This window comes from Myotis nattereri, assembly GCF_964212035.1.
Source record: "Myotis nattereri genome assembly, chromosome: 12".
Lineage (NCBI taxonomy): Eukaryota > Metazoa > Chordata > Mammalia > Chiroptera > Vespertilionidae > Myotis > Myotis nattereri.
The window spans coordinates 51,187,628-51,208,322 of record NC_138087.1 but is presented as its reverse complement, the minus strand read 5'-3'; the positions used below and the strand labels follow the sequence as shown (position 1 = coordinate 51,208,322).

General features: G+C 37.1%; 1 protein-coding gene across 1 annotated transcript in view; it reads left to right on the top strand.

Moving 5' to 3' along the window:
- TUT7 (terminal uridylyl transferase 7) overlaps positions 1 to 20,104 on the top strand; it is a 57,662-nt gene extending 37,558 nt beyond the window's left edge. Inside the window, exons 21-27 of the mRNA XM_081103645.1 lie at positions 423 to 500; positions 1,124 to 1,301; positions 3,425 to 3,472; positions 3,551 to 3,642; positions 5,376 to 5,491; positions 6,960 to 7,285; positions 19,232 to 20,104. Coding sequence (XP_080959771.1) covers positions 423 to 500; positions 1,124 to 1,301; positions 3,425 to 3,472; positions 3,551 to 3,642; positions 5,376 to 5,491; positions 6,960 to 7,285; positions 19,232 to 19,299 — 906 coding nt within the window. The 3' untranslated portion in view covers positions 19,300 to 20,104. The remainder of the gene's footprint in view (positions 1 to 422; positions 501 to 1,123; positions 1,302 to 3,424; positions 3,473 to 3,550; positions 3,643 to 5,375; positions 5,492 to 6,959; positions 7,286 to 19,231) is intronic.
- The last annotated feature ends 591 nt before the right edge of the window (positions 20,105 to 20,695 follow it).

The following is a 20,695-nucleotide window of genomic DNA, read 5'->3' as shown; positions in this document are numbered from 1 at the left end:
AGTAAATTCTATTTCTTATCTGTAAAGCTGGGTGATATTTTGAGCCTTATTCCTTCTCAAAAATTCTGTGGTTCTGGCCCAGCCAGCATGGCTCAGTGCTTGAGCATCAATCTATGAATCAGGAGGTCATGGTTTGATTCCCGGTCAGGGCACATGCCCAGGGTATGGGCTCAATCCCCAGTGCAGGGCCGGGAGGGGGGGGTGGGGAGGTGCGTGCAGGAGGCAGCCAATCAATGATTCCCTGTCATCACTGATGTTTCTATCTCTCTCTCTTCCTCTCTCCCTTTCTCTCTGAAATCAATTAAAATATATTTTTGAAAAATTCTCTGGTTCTGTAGTTAAAATTTTAACAATTTTTCTAAAGTTTTGTATCAGTGCATTAAGTTTGTAACCCATACTAATAGTTTAAAAATTAATTGCAGATATACAAAGGTGAAAAGAAACCTGAAATATTTGTTGATGGCTGGAATATTTATTTTTTTGATCAAATAGATGAACTGGTACGTATTTTAATAGTAAAGATTTTTTTCTTACATCCTTGACTAAAAGTTAGCTATACTATGCTGTAGTATAGATAGATGGTCAACAACTATATTATCTTTTGCTATATTTATTTATATTATGATAGTAAAAACAAAACAAAAAATATAAAAAAACTAGCATATACAGATGTTTCCTTTGAAGTTAAAAACATTTTTAAGCCAGGTGAGTTTTTAGGGACTATATCCAGGTTCTTTAATGCCTAATAATTTCAAATAATTTAGTAGTTTTTTCCAAATAAATGAATATTTGCTCTGTAATTTCTGTACATAACTTGGAAAGACTTATAATTATCACCAGGGCTCTTGAAGTTCATTTCAAGATTCTTCAACTAGCATGCATTCTGAGGTTTGACATTAAAAACCCTGAGCTCTCCCTATCCCAAGTCATAGGGTGAAGATTAATAAACTCAGGTAGGTGGTATTTTAAAACGTAAAAGAAAAGTTATGTAATTACATATTTTGTGTGTTTAAACTGTAGTTAATTAGAAATAAGCCCATATTTACTTCATAAGATACAAGTGAATATTGACATTAACACTTTACTATAGGGCATGATATCCCTTGTTTTCTTCTGTTTTTAGCCCACCTATTGGCCAGAATATGGAAATAATACAGAATCTGTTGGGCAGCTCTGGTTGGGACTTCTTCGTTTCTACACAGAGGACTTTGATTTTAAAGAACATGTTATTAGCATCAGAAGAAAAAGTCTGCTTACAACTTTTAAGAAACAGTGGACCTCAAAATACATTGTTATTGAAGGTACAAATAAGATCAAAACTTAAAGTTGCTTAGAATGTAGAGTTTGAATTAAGAGGGCATTGTTCTTCATCTCTCCAGGAGGGCAGCCCAGAGCCACTGATTAGGGTGTGCAGTGCACCATCCTATTACTGCCTGCGTCAGGTGGAGGCATCTGTTTCCCACCTAAACACTTACTTTTTTTTTTCTTTCATTTTTTTATTGCTTGAAGTATTACAAAGGGTATTATTACATATGTGTCCTTTTTTTTCCCCCGCCCTTGACAATCCCCTGGCCTCCCCTACCCCCCAGTGTCTTATGTCCATTGGTTATGCTTATATGCTTGCATACAAGTCCTTCGGTTGATCTCTTACCACCCTCCCCTCCTGCCCCCCCACCCTCCTGGCCTTCCTGCTGTAGCTAAACACTTACTTTTAAATGATTGATGCCTTTATGTGGATCCTTTCACATTATGTCTTTGGTCACCATGACAGATCTTTTATTATCATTGAACACTTGGTAGATATAAGCCCTAATAAGAGTGAATTTTCAACATCTTTATTTGCTATTAATGGAGGGTTTTTGCCTATCAGAAGTCATATCACCTAAATAATGTGTTACTCTAGGTCAGCGACTTTCAACCTTTTTCATCTCATGGCACACATAAACTAATTACTAAAATTCTGCAGCACACCAAAAAATATATTTTTGTGTCGATTTGGCAAAAAAAAAAAAAAAAAAATTGGTATAATTTTGACTCATTCACATCGAATGGCTATTGTGCTGGTTGCTGTCATATTTTTATTTGACAGTTTAAGGGAAAAGAGGTCAGTCCCCCTGACTACGTCAGGTATCGCATGTTTTAAAATTCATGTGGCAACAAATGGGTTGAAAATCGCTGCTCTAGGTTAAACTTTTATCTACCTATTGATAGTCTTATAATGTGAAAATATATAAAATGGAATTCAAATCACAATGGGTTGATCCCCCTCCAAAAGATTTTGGAGTGGTTTTTGTTTTGTTGTGTTGTGTTTTTTGCTTTCTTGAATATGTTTTTAAGCATTTACGGGAAATAATTAAATTAAATTAAATATCTACACATTATGTTTCACTTATGAATTATCATGAGCGTAAATTTATTTTAAATCATTTATAAAATATTTTGATTTAAAAAGCATGCTTTGCCCTAACCAGTTTGGCTCAGTGAATAGAGCGTCGGCCTGCGGACTGAAAGGTCCCAGGTTCGATTCCGGTCAAGGGCATGTACCTTGGTTGCGGGCACATCCCTAGTGGGCAGTGTGCAGGAGGCAGCTGATCGATGTTTCTCTCTCATTGATGTTTCTAACTCTCTATCCTTCTCCCTTCCTCTCTGTGAAAAATCAATAAAATATATATTTAAAAAATAAATAAATAAATAAAAATTTTTAGAAAGCATGCTTTATCCCCATTGATTTTATGAACCAGTTTATTCAGATCCCACATACATCATTGACATCAGCAGGTTTTTCATCCTTCCTACCACTTTCTGGATCACCTAACAAATAGTTTTCCAGAACACAACAGATATCCACTCATCTAAGATGTTTGAGTGAAAATATTTAAGATCATATGGAAGTTCTTATATGAAGCCTTTACTAGAAATTGAGATCCAAGTAGCTATTGCCTATGTGTGTTTTAATTTATCACTTGAGTGCATTCTGTGATATCCATGATGAATTATTTTCTAACGTGGTCTTTAAAAAGCTTATTAATTGGCGGGAACATTTAGTGCTAAAATGTCTTAAATATATTTATGACCTCTATATACATTCAAAAACTAGCATTAAATAATGTCAGGCTAATGTTAGTCTTCTCCAAATAGTATTTTATTCAAAATAAAGCAACTCCTCATAATGCGAAAGATTTTATAAGAATTCAAATATAAAGCAACACCCTCTTTTCTGATAGACACTTTTGAGAATAAAACTTGCCTTGTAGTTGGGAATATATATTACTTAACTATATAACAAATTTGAAGATCATTAAGAAGGTAGTTATTTAATACTTTTAATAATGATAAATTATGTAACACTTGTTATGTAAACCATTTATTGTATGAATAGCGGCATTTTCCATTTGATTATCTTATTCTCATTTTTTTTACTTAGATCCCTTTGATTTGAATCATAATCTTGGAGCTGGATTATCAAGGAAAAGTAAGTTAACTTTGTTTATAAATATTCATGTGATCTCTTTTAATTCACCTACTTGAGCTCTTATTCTTTTCTTTTTAGTGACCAATTTTATAATGAAAGCATTTATTAATGGTAGAAGAGTATTTGGTATTCCAGTCAAAGGATTTCCAAAGGACTACACCTCAAAAATGGTAAGCATCTGTTGGACATAAAAAAAAAAAAAAAAAAAAAAAAATTCTGAAAGCCCTATTAAGCATTTAATTTGTACATATTACTTCAGTAATAACTTAAATACTCTATCTGGTGAGTCTAGCCACCAAGATGAACAATTACAACACAAATCCCTAAAAATCCTTTCTAAAACATCCCTGCTCTTGGGGGCTTGCCTGAGGTGGGAATGGAGGGGCGGGGAAGGGGGATCAATTGGAGAAAAAGGAGACATATGTAAAACTTTAGACAATAAATACATTTTTTAAAAAAATCCCTGCTCTGAGACAGTTCATCAGGAGAATGGGGAAAAATAGCCAGAGGTGGAGTTTGGGTGGGAAGATTTATAATTTTGGTGCTGCTGCTTTTCCTTGGTAAGACATATAGGTGGCATTGCTGCACCACCAGCATTGAGCTCCATGCCAGCCTCAGCCAAGCCATTTGCACATGCCTAAGGGCATCCATATGAAGTCTAGACTTTCCTTTGTTTGTTTATTACTGTACTTGCAAAGAGTAATAAATCCCTTAATGGGACGGTGCTGCCTGTACTAGAACTGTCTGTTCTCATATAAACTAATGCTCAGGTTTCTATTGAGCCGCACTCATTAAAAACAAACTTGCATTATAAACATAACGTATTTCAGTGAGAAAAAAGGGGGTAAGAAACTAGAGGTTTTTAAAATTATCATTATTATTATTATTATCCTCACCCAAGGATATATTTTATATTTATGGATAAGGGGGAGAGAGAGAGAAACATTGATGTATGAGAAAAACATCTATTGGTTGCCTCCTGTCTGAGTATCAAACCTGAAACCCAGGTATGTGCCCTGACCAGGAATTGAACTGTCAACCCTTTAGTGCATGGGACGATGCTCCAACCAACTGAGCCACACCAGCTAGAGCAGAGCTAGAGGGTTTTATGTTTAAAATAAAGTTATTATTTTTCTGCATTAATCTTCTGAATACACTTTTAATGAACCTTAACTGTTTTGTGTGTAACAATATTCAGCATTTGATAACATGTGAACATCTAGTTGTAGATATTGCTGTGGTAGTCTGTCAGTGCTTCTGAAACTTGTCCAAACATATCACCTGGGGATTTTGTTAAATGCAGATTCTGACTCAGGAGGACTTTGCATTTCTTACAAGCTCCCAGGTGATGCTGGTGCTGCTGGTCCCCCACCTTCATTTCAGTGGTAAAGGGGCTAGAGTCCAGACCATTGTCTTTCCTTTCTTCTGATATTTCCCTTCAGAAACCACAATGAAATAAAGCAACAGCACATAGCCTCTTTATTTTTCTCTGTAATCTGTATATGCACATCATGTTCCTCAATTCATTAGGTGTTAGCTTTTCTCTTTTTTTAGAGCAAGGAAACTTTTGTACCTGGACTCAGCTCCCTCCAAGTCCTGGGGCAGCTGACTTCTGGGCTATGTGATGCTCTTATATTTAGCAGTGCTGGGGAAAGCTACCTTTGTGGTTAAGGATAAACAGAGTGCTGTGATGAAAAGGACTACGTAAAATTGGAGTTTAGGTAAAATCCTGATTTAGACCTCATAATAGTTTTAGATTTGAAATTAACCAGTATAAATAATAGGTATTAAGTTAATGATAATGTTGATGTTGAGATATAAGATACCTGATTGCTGTCGGGTTAGCTTTGTGTTTTGATCTCATAGTAATACTTCATATTTGTATATATTTATGTTTTTCTAGGAGTACTTTTTTGATCCAGATGTACTAACTGAAGGACAGTTGGCCCCAAATGATAGATGTTGCCGAATTTGTGGGAAAATTGGACACTTCATGAAGGACTGCCCTTTGAGGAGAAAGTAAGTAAATGTTCAAAAGTGGTGGTTTTGATTTTATGCTCTTAATGTACCCGTTTTTAAATGAGGTTCTATTGTAACAAAATAAACTTTAAGGAAATTCAGCAGTTCTCAGGTAAATTTAAGGTTTTTTGTAATGAAAATGAGGTGATTTAAAATATGGCCTTACATACAGATAATGAGAATTGACTCCAGTGTAACGGCGACAGTCTCTCAGGCCTGGTCCCTTTTCCTAATATTGGTCATGGCCCTAATCATTGCTCAATCATCTGGTTATCGGCCTCTCCGGTTGGGATGGAAGAGAAAAGAGGAAACTAAAATTCTTCCCTTTTACAGCAGTGAGAAGTTCAGAATCATTTCAGTCAATGAAAAGTAAAATTGGTTCCTTCAGGATGTCAGTTACACTTCTAATGTACAATAAGGGGCGTGCCCTGTTGGGATTGGGATTCACTGACAATGTCTCGGACTATAAGACCCTTTCACTTGTACACAGTTTTACTTGTACGCCTTAATATTGCTATGGTGACCTACTCAGCTTGGTGACCATGCTTTCTGCTGTTTGCAGGAGGACAGAGGGACATGGTTTTGGATGCTCACTTTGAACATATTGTTTGAGGTGGTAGTGGTGCTTTTACTTGGATGATAATATGCTCATTTAAAAACAGGTTATCATCTCCCTGGCTGGTGTTACTCAGTGCTTAGAGCATCGGCCCTGGGACCAAAGGGTCATGGGTTTGATACCCGGTCAAAGTCACGTACCTGGGTAGCAGGTTGGATCCTTGGCCCTTGTCGGGACGTGTATGGGCAGCAACCAATAATGAGTCTCTCTCACATTGATATTTCTCTCTCCTCCCACTTTCCACTCTCTAAAAATCAATGGGAAAAATATATTTGGGTAAGGATTAACCAAAAACAAGCAACAACAACAAAAATAAAACAGGTCATCATCTGAAATTTAAGGCTCTTATTTAGTACATATTTGTTTTTTACTCAAGTAATATAGTCACTGGTCATGGGCAAGGAAAAAATGATTTTAATATTTTAAGACCCTAAATCTCCTTATAACCATCACTTGCTTGTGAACCTATTTCCTTCTGGTCCCTTTTCTGGGCATGTGAATGAATGTATTTAAAGTTTCACATCTCAAATTTCCAGTGTCTAGTAAAGAATGCTAAGCAGGCCAGAAAGGTTCTAAAAGAATCACCCCAAGGACAAGTTTCATTACATCAATATCAAGGAGTCCCACTAATTGGTTTTAGAGCACTGGAGTAATTGTGAAAATAAAAAGGAAAAACACCCTTAAGCCCTGAGGTTGCTTTTTAGTAGAAAAAAATAGATTTAAGTTTGTTAAATTCTGGGGTTGCCCTTTAATGCCTTCTGTTTCTCATTATTTTCTAAACCTGGAATTGTCTTATTTTGTTAGAATTCTGTTTGGATTCTTTTCCTACCAGTATTATATCATTTTCTACAGAGTGAGGCGACGGCGAGATCAGGAAGATACCCCAAACCAAAGATACCCTGAGAACAAGGACAAAAGAAGCAAAGATGACAAAGAAGTGCAAAACAAGTGTGCAGAGAGGGAGGTGTCCTCAAAAGAGGAGAAGCCCGTGCAGTACACGCCTCAGAAAGCCAAGCCGGTGAAGGCAGTTGTCGATCTGGGGAGAGAGAAGATGCTCAGGCCGTCGGCGGAAAAGTGGAAGAGACAGGATGACAAAGACTTGAGAGAAAAACGTTGTTTTATTTGTGGACGAGAGGGGCACATTAAAAAGGAATGCCCACAGTTCAAAGGCTCTCCAGGTATGCACACCAGTCACACTTTGATGTTTCCAATCACATCTCAAGGGAAATCTTTTTAGAGTTCTGTACTATTTCTTTCTTTAACAAATGTAATGACTCAAAAAGATTTTTTTTAAGAAAGTCAGATTCCCTCTCCTCCTTTAATCCTTATCTTTTATAAGTCTTAAACACTTAATTCCTGGTTTTATTTAGAAGCTTATGAAAGTATTTTGGTTGACTTTTTAAATAAGATTATCAATAAAATGAAAACCTAGTCATTCCCAGTACCTAAAAAATGTAGCCTAAGTGACCATAAGACAAACTGTAACTTGAGCTACTGAGTGTGGGCACTTTTGAAGTTGAAGCACTGCCCAGCCATGGAGGAGGCGTCAGGTAATCTCAGGCTGCCAAACTGTGTGTTCACTGAGCCACATGTATTTCTGTTTAAATACATAACATGCACATGCGTGGAAAAGGGACTATAAGGAAATAGGTTATACAGTTAATAGTGGTTCTAACTGCAGAGGAGAATTAAGGAGGGGTTTGTCTTTGGATTTTATCATTTAAATATTTTTCTGCAATAAATACGATGATTATGATGAGGAAAAACATAAGTCAGTAGTTCAAAATCATCCATTATCTTGCCTCTTTAAGTTGTTGGATCTGAATTAACACATTATATTAAATGGCTCAAATATTTAAGGTACCTTTTTGACAGACTAGTAAGAGTAAGGGTGCCTTTGTATATATATAAGCAGTTTATACACTTTCACTTTTTTAGAACAAATCTGTGAATGTGGATGAAATATGGTTAGTTTATAAAAGAGACTCTAAGAAATTTTTTTTTTTTATTAAAATAGTAACCCTATTTCTGTCCTCAACTGTATATGTTTGTGAACAGCCCACAAAAGTTAGCACTGCTGGTAGTTTCCCTTAAAGTGTACATTCCAGTGTTTATTGTTCCTGGAACACTAACAACCTCTTCCCCAGTTCATTAAATCAGCAATATGGTGTCTCTTTCTTTCTTTTTTGTCTCTTTCTTCTTAAAACAAGAAACTTATAGATCACCTGTACTTGCTTTTTCCAAAAAGAAGCTTTATATGCAAAGGAGTATATTTTTAAATTAATTACTGATTTTAAAATAGGACTTAAAACATTTATGAAAGATACACTTTGCCCTACTTCTAAAGAACTCAAACTCAAGCTCTTTTGCCCTAATGTGGGACAAATGCCAGAATAAAATGATTTTCTTTTATATGAAATAAATATAATTATGAGAATTCAAAATAATAGCAATAACTAACATTCACTGATTGCTTAATATAGACCAGGCACTATTTTAACTACATGGGTAATTTCATGTAATTTTCACCACAGCCCCAGTTAACAGATGAGGAAACTGTAAACAGTGTAGATGAGATGTAATAAAGTTTTACCACAGTTGTTGTAGGCCACCATTCAGAGGAACTCAAGGTCTGTGTTACAAATAGCTGAAGCACATTGTCATTGTGTTCCTTTTTGTTACAACGGAGTGGTGAAGAAATGCCCTGTGGTCCCCAGCATGGATGGATTGCTGCTTTTTAGCTAGTAGCAAGTTTTAAGTTGTCTAATAGTGAAGCTCTCAAAACAGTTAGAGCAGTGATTCTGTCAGGCTGCGACAGCAGCAGATCAGAGGGGAAGGGGATATGGCAGGAGCGGGGGGAGGTAATAATCCAACCAAAGCAGAAGCATTAGTCTTGGTTACTTCAGAATGCAGTATGTACAGTGTAAGTCAAGTTGTCATATTCTAAAAGTAAAATAAGAAGGGAAGAGTGGGCTGGAGTGTGGTGAATTTTTTCCAGTTGCAATGAAGAATAATTAGCTGCTGCTTCCTATCTAAGAGTTCTGCTGCTCCCTCTCATTTCTGCAAATACATTATTATTTTGTCCACGCAATATATTCAGTAGAGCTTCTGTCATATCAACAGACAAGCTTTCTGTACAAGTTTGAAAACAGGACTACTGCTTTCAATTTAAAGTAGGAACAAAAAGTGCCGATTTCTTTCTTAGGTATGTTTAAACCACATTGGGTATGTGGATCCCCTTCTTCACCTAGTACTTTGAGACCAACTGAAACATTTGTTCAGGTAAACCTAACTCAAACCTAAGCAAGAAGGCCTTCCAGCATCTGTCTAGTCAGCAAACCTTTACTGGGTGCTAGCAGCTCTGCCAGGTCCTCAAGGTGTGCCGGGTCCTTGAGGTGCTGGGCAGGCCCTGGCCCTCACTTCCTTCTGGCTAACCCCCCGGCTCCCTCCCTCTGCCCTCAGCACAGTGTGGTGAGGAGGCTTGCTGTGCCCGGGATGGCAGGGCGTGCTTTAAGGATCCCTGCATATGTGTCTCGCTTTTCAGTAACTTGCAAAATTCTGCCACCCACATGCCTAATTTCAGCTCTCCTTGGATATGGTTACAGTTTTAAAGCTCTTTCAGATGCTATTCCTTTCAATTTTGTAAACCAGTGTATTTCATTTTTTAGGCAGTGCTTTTACATGAAGACAAAAAGAAACAAAAAGCAGCTATATTTTTGAGTCCCCAGTCAGGTATGTGGGTTGAAAACAACAAATGTGTGTTCTTTTACTTACTGCATAGTTACCACATGCCTTTTGAGACACTTCTTTAGAATAAGTGGTTTTAACAGGGCTTGGACATCAGAATCACTTGGGGAACTTTTAAAAATACAGTTACCCTGCCCCTCCTTCATCTCCTAAATCAGATTCTTCAAGGATTAGGCTTGGGCCTGTGTATTTTTTTAATTTATAGGTGATTCTTATACCATCCCTGAGAAGGAACCATAGTCTTGAATTATTTGTTCCTCTTCCATGCTTTTTGTTTCTGCTTTGAAATTGCCACTGTGTTGTCAACAGTGTAATCTCTTCATGGAGATTATTCACTGCACCAAAGTAAGGAAAGAAAGTAATTATTGGTCTGAACTCCACTCTCTCTCTCTCACTAAGTCATTTATTCATTCCTTCAGCAAATATTTAAGGCGCACACCCACCCACTGAGGCTACAGCATAGCCCCTCTCTCATTCTAGTCAGAGGAGATACATAAACATTTCCTGTGGTGACAGGTGCTAAGAAATATAAAGCAGGAAAAGGGAAACAGAATGTTGGAGAGGGAGGTGGCCTTTCTTATAAAGTAACTTTTAAACTTAAGCAAAGAATCAAGGAAGGGGCAAGTCAGTGGGAAATTGGAGTTCGACTGTTACAGCAGAACCAAAAACAGTTTTTGTCCTCCAGGGTCACTGACTGGAATGAGCAGGAAAGGGTGGTAAGAGGTGAGGGCAGGGTAGATGGGTCTGGATCATGTAGCACCTATCGATGACATTAAGTGAGGACTTCCACTGTATTTTGATGGTGGCATCTTCAAACATAATTTCTGAGGGTTGGATGACAAAGTATAAATCAGAGATGCCACTATGATATTTGGCCTGAACAACCAGAAGAATAGAGGTTGAATTTTCTCTGCTTGGAGAGTATATTGGGGGGAGAAAGAGAGTTTTGTTTTAGAAACCTAAGTTTAAGAAACTGACTAGATATCTAGATAGAGATGCCGAGTAGCCAATTGGATATAAGCCTGGCCTTTAGAGCAGGAGATAATAAATTTTAATATCAGTGTAATTGTATTTAGGCCTGGGTGTGAGTGAGATCACCTAGAAAGTAAATGCAGATAGAAAAGAAAAGCATTTAGATGCTCAGGTGGAAAATAAAGGAGACAGAAAAAATGGTCAATGAGAGAACAGAAGCAGCAATAGAGCTGGGTCCTGCCCTAACCGGTTTAGCTCAGTGGATAGGGCATCGGCCTGTGGACTGAAGGGTCCCAGGTTTGGTTCCGGTCAAGGGCATGTACCTTGGTTGCAGGCACATCCCCAGCAGGGGGTGTGCAGGAGGCAGCTGATCGATGTTTCTCTCTCATCGATGTTTCTAACTCTCTATCCCTTTCCCTTCCTCTCTGTAAAAAATAAATAAAAAATATTTTTTTAAAAAGAGAGAGAGAGAGAGAGAGCTGGGTCCTGGAATTCAAATAGAGGAAGTTCCTCAAAGAGAAGGGAATTGTGTGAGTTGCTGCTCATAGGTCTCCTGCAGCTGTAGATTGAGAATTAAGCACTGGACTTGGCAATGCAGAAGTCACTGGTGACTTTGAAAAGAGCTGTTTCTTTGGCATGCAAGGGAGAAAAACCTGATTACAAGGAGTTCTGGTGAGAAATGCTGGGAGAGGAATTGCAGGCAACGTGACTTCAGCTGTGGGCACAAAGTGGTAGGTCCCCGGGTCTATGGACAGGTGCTGGAAGGGAGGGGACACTGGAAGGCTCTGCAGGCCTTTTCCTGGAGTTTCAATAGTGCTTTTGAGTCTTGAAACAGAAGGGAGGAAATTGAAGCAGAAAAGAAAAATAAAGTAACTTTAACATACTAGCTTTTTCAGCTTTTTTGGTACAAAAGGATGAAACTATAAATTTGATGCAAACATTCTGACTTCTGGCCTGTTGATATCCGTAGTAACTTTGCTTAAAAGTGCCTGTCAGTCTTTCATCGCTCCCCTTTCCTCTCCTCTCTCCCTCTCTCATCTTGTCCAATAAAGTTGTTTTAAAGGAGGGAAATTATATAAGCATGTATAGTCTTTTGAACTTGATTGTATAATTTATGAGAAAATTTGGAAATTTTAAAACTTCATTAATATAACCTGACATTTTTGTATGTCATGTCAATCCACATTTTGTATGCTCAGTTTGTACGTATCATGTTATTGCTAATGCCTGTGTTAGTTACAAAGTGTGACGGGTCTAAGCCAGTGGTTCTCAACCTTCTGGCCCTTAAATACAGTTCCTCATGTTGTGACCCAACCATAAAATTATTTTCGTTGCTACTTCATAACTGTAATGTTGCTACTGTTATGAATCGTAATGTAAATATCTGATTTGCAGGATGGTTTTAGGCGACCCCTGTGAAAGGGTCGTTCGACCGCCAAAGGGGTCGTGACCCACAGGTTGAGAACCGCTGGACTCTAAGCTATCTCCCATAAATGTCAGTTACGGAGAAGTAGCACTCAGATCCTCAGCAGCCTCCTAAATCCTGCAGTAAAGAGAGCTCTTCCCTGGTCCACCAGCTGTTGCCAGGGCACAGTGATCTCACCTGGGAAGGCTAAGAAAGCTCCAGCGAGGAATGTTTGGTTGTCTCTACTTTGAATGTTAACAGGAGAAAAGTGCCAAGGTCATTATCTCATGTAAAATAATCTAAAAAGAAATAGGCATTTATTTTTATGATTTGTGAACTTGACTGGTGGTGGGTTTTTTAATAGCGTCAGACCTTTTAACAATCAAAATTTCAAAGGCCTGGGGATTGATGTTGACATACAGAGTGAGGTCAGATGATTCAAAGAGAAGCACAAAGCTTCAAAGAATTGCCATCCTTACCCAAAAGGGGACTGGAATGCATGAAAGGTAAAGACACAGGAGGCTCAGTGAGAAAATTCAGGAGCAGCTGTTTGCTGGGAAGGTTTTGTAATTGTTCTCAGTGGAATGCATGGACTTATAAACCAAAAAAAATATTACTGGGAAAACCCCCAAAATCAAGTAGAAGTGAAATGAGAATAGAGCCTATTGTGAGATGATTTGATTGACAATGAAAGCAGCCATGAAAGAAGGATAAGGGAGTTGACAGGCTGTCCCTGGAAGCAACTTTGATTCAACAAATGAAAGCCTGTGGGAAACAGACTCAACCACAGTTAGGGGTTGTTTCTCATAGATCCTCTGGGTTTGAGGATCACAAGGTTAGCATATGTAAACAAGCCAAGAGTTGTTTTTACAAGGGTCAGCCCTGAACAAACAATTCCAGAACATGTTACATAGGAAAAATACTGATTATGGCTTAGTTTAGATGTCCTTTTGGCCAAAGATGAAATGTCTTAAGAATGAATATTGGCTCTGCAATCAGATTGCATGGTATATTTTCTAGCTTTGTAATCTTGAAACACCTGCTTAGCCTCCACTTGCCTCAGTTCTCTTATCTGTCCTAAGGGATAATAATAAGTAATACCTGACTTGTAGGGATGTTGAGAAATCCATGTCAAAGCACTTAGAGCAGCGCCTGCGTACAGCAAGAACAGAGCAGAGGTTTGTGGTGGGTGGTGATTCATTGGTATTTCTGCAGGGCTATGTCAACATTGCTTCTGCTAAAGGCTTTACACATCTTGAAAGTAGAATTTTATTATAATTTTTTAAGTGCTGGAGGAATACAGATGTTAGACATTATAAAAATGGCATTACTGATTGGCAGTAAGTTAGGATTTCTGTAATTATCTTCTAAGTAAGACACTTATAAATCTTTTGAGCAACTGTAAAACTTAAATTTATTACAGAAAAAAAAAATTAATGTAATGCCAGAAAAAAAACAAATAACAGTTATAGGTAGCTAAAATCTATCCTTTCCAAAAACATAAACTCTTCAAGTAAGAATATGACATCTGTTAAGACTGTCAAACTTATCCATGATAAACTTACCCAAATTATATATGTTGCTATGAATGTGAAATGTCTCAATTATATGTAGTGTTAAATTTCCCCAAAGCTCTTCCTTCTCACCAGAGCCTGTTGATGGACAGCCACTGCTCTAGCACATTAGCTGTGTTGACCTTAGGCAAGAGGTTAGCTTCTCTGAGTTCCAGATGTCTCATGTATAAAATTGCAGTAGCACCATTTATTCTCGCTGGGTGCTGAGAAGATGCACCCAGATTATAGTAAACACTCAGCCACATTCCCTGTCCTCTCCTAATACCTGTCTCCATTCTTTTCTTCTCCTTTTTTTAATATATGTTTTATTGATTTCAGAGAGGCAGGGAGAGGGAGAGAGAAAGAGAAAAACATCAATGATGAGAGAGACTCATTGATTGGCTGCCTCCTGCACACCCCATACTGGGGATCAAACCTGCAACCTGGGCATGTGCCCTGACCGAGAATCCAACCCTGACCTCCTAGATCGTAGGTTCACTTTTAACCACTGAGCCACGCCAGCCGGGCCATTCTTTTCCATATGGCTAAAAAATAGTTCTTACCTCCTAAACTAGATAGTATTGAATAGAAAATTTCATGAATTTCCTTGCTCTTCGTTGTTATTTCCCTCCCCCGCACACACACAGAAAACACAATGCCTTAGATGTTCTGTAAATTGTATTGATTAGAGTTATACTCACTTTGAAGGAACAATAGAGTGTGGAATGGCTAAGAACATGAGCTTTTAAAGTCAGACATACTTGAGTTTGAAATCAAGCCCAACTATTTACTGGCTGTGTCACCTCAACAAGTTTTGAACCTCTCTCTGCCTCAGTTTCCTTATCAATTAATTGGAACTAGCACCTTACAGGGCAATAAGGATTAATTTCATATATGTAAAGCCCATAGCACAGTATCAGGCACATACCACTCAATAAATTATCACTGTTCTTATTACTGTAATTAACAGGAAGTACCAACCTTGCTGTAATTTATCTTACAGGACAAATTTCTTAATAAGAGTATTTGAAGATTAGAGAATCGTGGTTATAAACTGACTTTTTTGCATAAGTTAATTACTCTGACATAATTACATATAACAGTTTATTCAGTTTGTGAATCTCAAGAACCTAACATATTTCTGATCCTTAATCCTCCCCCATTTTTTAAAGGAAATTACTTTTCTAAAGGAACTGTTTCTTCATGTATTCCACTTTAATCCCATGGTTTGAAATCTTAAAAATTAAAGATGCTGTAAATAGATTAATGGGTATCTTTTCTCCCTCATGATGATGTGTACTTATATAACTTTTTTCTTTTTAATATATATTTATTGATTTCAGAAAAGAAGGGAGAGGGACATAGAGAGACAGAAACATCAATGATGAGAGAGAATCATTAATGGGCTGCCTCCTGCACACCCCACACAGGGGATCGAACCTGCAACCCAAGCAGATGCCCTGACTGGGAATCGAACCATGACCTCCTGGTTCATAGGTCGACACTCAACCTCTGAGCCATTCCAACATTTTTTGAAACAGTATGGGGAGATCTTATTATCCGTGAATGTAAATCATCCTTTTTGATATCCAGTATTCTTGATACTCCAGTATATCACTATATTATTATTTCTTTAATCATTCCTGATTAAGGGACTGTTTTCAAATATATGATATATCAGTGTCTTCAAAACATTTTTTGATTACATACTTTCACAAAATTTTGAAAGTTCATATGTCTCCTTTATGTTTTTAAGTTGATGTCTAAGTTTTTCATCATAGCTGCAAAGCTTTTGTAATTTCTGGGGGTGGGGGGGATAATAAATACTAACATAAAATACAACTTTTAAATCAGCTTTAAATGTATGTATCAAATGAAATATAAATATTATTGCAGAAACTTTACATCATTTCCTATTTTTCCTTGAATACCTTTGTTTCACTTCCACAGAATTTTCTATTAAGACTGGAGACCCAATGCACGAATTCATGCACGGTTGCGGGGAGCGGGTGTGGGAGGGGAGCCAATTGGGAGCTGGGCCGGCTGGGGGAGGGGCCACAAGTGGTTGGCCAGCCCTGCCCCCTGGTCAAACTCCCAGTCGAGGGGACAATTTGCATATTAGGCTTTTATATAGGTTGATATATTTTTATCATATAGTTCAAGCATTTTATTGATCAGCCTATCATACTTACCTGAAATAAAAATATTTATGTAAATTGGAATTTTAAGCTTTTTCTTAAGTCTCAAAGCATAGAATTTTCTTCTAAGTTGTTTTTACAACCATTAGAACAATGATTGATCAAAGAAAATGTTACAAATTTGGATTTAAAATTACTTTTTATGTTTACATACTAAAAATGACTGTCATTTGCCAGCACCGGTTTTGCTCAGTGGATAGAGCATCAGCCTGCGGACTGAAAGGTCCCAGGTTCAATTCCGGTCAAGGGCATGTACCTTGGTTGTGGGCACATCCCCAGTGGGACATGTGCAGGAGGCAGCTGATCGATGTTTCTAACTCTCTATCCCTCTCCCTTCCTCTCTGTAAAAAATCAAAATATTAAAAAAAAAAAAATGACTGTCATTTAATGAATAGATGGGATTTTTCCCAGTTCATTTATCTATCTATGGACCAATACTACTTACTGCAGGAATGAAAACAGTGTTCTTTATCATTACTATCTCTAATTTTTGTTTTTTGTTTTATGATTGGTAAATATTGAGAAAACTTAGTAGTCTTTATGATAGCAAATTAAAAATAATATAAATTCTTTTAAGAATTTGGGAATGAAAAATGTATTACAACAATGACTCTTTATTTATCATTCATTAAATGACCAAAACTCACATAGTAATGTGATATCAGAAATTATTTGTGATGATCATCAGCTATTAATGTAACTTTACAAAAAACTAAAACTTTGGGGTTTTACTAGAGACATTTGCATTTATCACAAACCATCATTTTCTTCACCTCCCTACCTCCAGGTTTTTCCACTCCAGGGCATCATACCACATTAAGATTTGGATGGTTAGGAGATATGCCTGTCTTTTATATTATAGTGAAAGTAGGAGAAGAATTGTGAAAGGGAATTTGGAAAGGAAAATTGGTGTGATTTCTAAGAACCTGCCCAAAGCCTTGGTCATGAAGGCATTCTCAGGAAGAATTCAGATAGAAATTGAGAGGCTGCAAGCAATTCTCTTAACACCCCTTCCCCACTTGTCTTGTTAAGTCAGCTCATAAATACATATACCCAAGTTTGAAGATCACTATGTATATAAAACCCTATAAAGGATATTTGTCTAGGTATATATCCTCAGGACAAATTCCCAGTTAGAATGATGGGTTGAGAAGTATGTACCTTTCAACAGTGGTACCAGTAATGCCAATTTATGATTGGCAATCCCAGAGAGTCATTCACAACCTGTCTCCCACACCCTCACTTCATTGAGATACTTTTTTGACAGTCTGCTTGAATTTCTATTATGCCATTGAACTCAACATTTTTGTACATGTTTTCATTTGTATTTCTTCATGTTATATCTTTGCACTTTTTATTACAGTAGTCATCTTTGTTTTTAGTTCTTTCTACATAGAAATGCATTCATGCTTTGTCAAATGTGTTATAACATCCTTCACCACCTCCACCCCCAGTTTATTATTCTTTCAGCCTCATTTATGATTTGTTTTGCCATCCAGACATTTGTTTGCTTGTTTGTTTATTTTAGTAGTTTGATCTCAAGCCAACTTTCGGGTAGTTTCAAGTCACGCTTACACAATTTATGAATTTCATGGTGTTCATTTATATTTTATTTCTATTAATTTTAAAATATCTTCAGGTATGCTGAGATTTATGTTTATACTAGAGGTCCAGTGCACGAAATTCATGCACAGGTAGGGTCCCTAGCGGCTGCCCGCTGCCAGCCGAGGCCTCCCTTGGTTCCACGCTTCCCCCTGGTGGTCAGCGCACATCATAGCAAGCAATCTAACTCTCAGTCAGTTGAACTCCCAAGGGAACACTTTGCATATTAGGCTTTTATATATATAGATATAGGAAGTTACATGTTTAGGTGATATATTAATAAAACTATTAGTACTATTAGAAAAGAATGGCTCTTAACACTTTGGGAAAAATATAAAAAGATACACATAATATAACAACTACCCATCTACTGGAGCAGTGATGGCGAACCTATGACACGCGTGTCAGAGGTGACACGTGAACTCATTATTTTGGTTGATTTTTCTTTGTTAAATGGCATTTAAATATATAAAATAAATATCAAAAATATAAATCTTTGTTTTACTATGGTTGCAAATATCAAAAAATTTCTATATGTGACACGGCACCAGAGTTAAGTTAGGGTTTTTCAAAATGCTGCCACGCTGAGCTCAAAAGGTTCGCCATCACTGTACTAGAGAAATAGCATCATTTTTTTTCACATTTCCAATCCTTTTTGAATAATTCTTACCCAAGGATATTTTCTCCATCTTTTTTCTTTTTTTGGCCAGGAATTGAACCTGCAACCAAAGTACGTGTCCTTGACTGGGAATCGAACCTATGACCCTAGGTGCTCAGGCCAACTTTCTAACCACTTAACCACACTGGCCAGCACACATTTCCAATCTTTTTTAAAATAAAAGATTAAAATACTGAAAGTACCCTTTTACTACCACGCCCAGGTCCATTCTGTAAGTCATGTCCCCCTCTATCCTGGAGGCATCCATTATTATGAATTGAGGGCTCCTTCAATTCTTCATGAAAGCTCATACATATGTATCCTTTAACATATTACCCTTGGTGAATTTTTAAATTTACATGGCATCATGCTGTATAAAATATTCTACAATCGCTTTTCATATCTATTTAACAAAATGATTTTTAAATTTTAAACATATTGCTGTATTTTAAACATATTGCTGTATAGAAGTTTATGGGGGGGGGGGGGTTTGCAGTATTCCATCATATGAATACAGAATATTGTATATATCCATTACCTAGTATATGAGCATTAAATTGAGTGTGATTTTTTGCTGTTATAAACAGTGTTGTGCACATTCTTGTGTGAATGTCCTTGAGTTTAGGTGAGAGATTCTATAGGGTGTGTGTGCTCAGAAGTCAAATTATTTAGGTTACAGCATATATTATTAACTGTTCTGTGGTGTGGTTTTAATAAGTAATCCTCATTTCTGAAACTGTATTAAAATGATGTCACTCTAGCGACTTGTCTGCATTTAAAAAGACTTTGACTAGGCTTATGTTTAATAGATCGTGTTTCATATGCTATAGACTTTATATCTAGCCTAATTACTTAATTCAAAACAAGTGACCATTTCCAGTGTGAAAAGTTTCCGTGAATAATTAGCAATAAGTAGTAATGTTACAGATTTTTTGATGAAGTGAGACTTATTTTATTTATGTTGGGTTTTGTTTCCTCCCCTCCTCTAGGTAGCCTTTCCAGTAAATATATGACTCAGGGAAAAGCCTCAGTGAAGAGGACCCAGCAGGAATCATGAGGGAAGGAAAATGCAGCGCTCTAAATGGCCACTCAGGCATTCCTAATCACTCTGAAAATTAGGTTCATTTTACAGGATTCAGCAGCATAGATCAGGCTTCAACTTAACATTTAAGGGAAATGTCAGATTTTTTTTAACTGAATGAAATTCATAATAAGGAAAAAAAATTTTAATGTAGTCTTACCTACCACAAATCCTCATAGATTGAAGGATTTTAATAGAAAGCCATGGTGTATGTATTTAAGCCAGGTTTAAAAAAAGAAAAAGAAAAAACGATGGGCCAGTATTCAGTGAATACAATTTCATGGTTTTTAATTCTTTCAAGTCACACTAAAATGGTGTGCTGATAAACCCCAAGAAATTAATCCTTTCTTTCCTATAAATCCCTTTTTTTGTTCTGAAGAGGGGAAATTATATTTATTGTTGTTTACTGAATCCTGTGTGAAAGTGTGTCAAATATATGTGAACTGCTACTACTGTATTTACCATTTACAAACCTTATTTTATTGATATTTGTAGAAGAAGTGATAACATGAACATGATTACCTGTTTATGTGAGTCTTCCGTGGATGAGCAATGCCAATGAGGGGCTTTTTGGTTTTTTCCCTCTCTAATTTTAATTAAGTTGACATATATCTACTATGCTCCTAAAAATGAAGTGAGGAAAACAAGTAATCCTGTTTGCTGCTAAAAACATTTTCAAAGGAAAAATGACAAAAGTGCTTTTTACTTTTTATGATATTCAGAAATTAGGGTGGAGAACTTCAAAAAAATCCCTGCAGATTAAAGAAGCCATCTCTGCCAATTACAAGTTTGCTTGGTGTCATTTTGGGTCTGACTGGAACCCGTATGGAACTGTTTCTGTAACCTCACAAGCCTTTCACAAGTAGTACATGGTCAGAACTATGCTTCAGTTTGATTTTGAAATAAAAGCAAAATTTCGACCTGTAATTTCATCCACATCCCTTTCTAGTGAGAATCCTAACTTTTATGAGGAAACGATCGGGAGTCAGGGCAGTACAGATCTGAGCCTCTCTATCTCGTGGTCCCTTTACTTGTGCTTATGCTGGTGTCCATTGACACCCACTGTGTGGCAAGCACTAGGAATGCACAAATAGGCACAGGTTTAGGAGAACAAATACGTAGAGGGAGGTACCAGAGGGTTTTTGCTGGGCATTCCTAGGTAGGGGAGAACTCAAAACATATACACCCATGGCCCTTCTTTTAAACAAATTACTTGAAAACATATTCCAGCTAAAGAAGAATCATATAAAAATTAACTTCAGAATTGTGATAGAATTAGTGATCATTCCTTACTCAATTGGAATGAACACAAACTCGTAAATTAAGTGAATTATGCAACCTGGGCTGAAACTCTGCTCTACATGACTTTCCT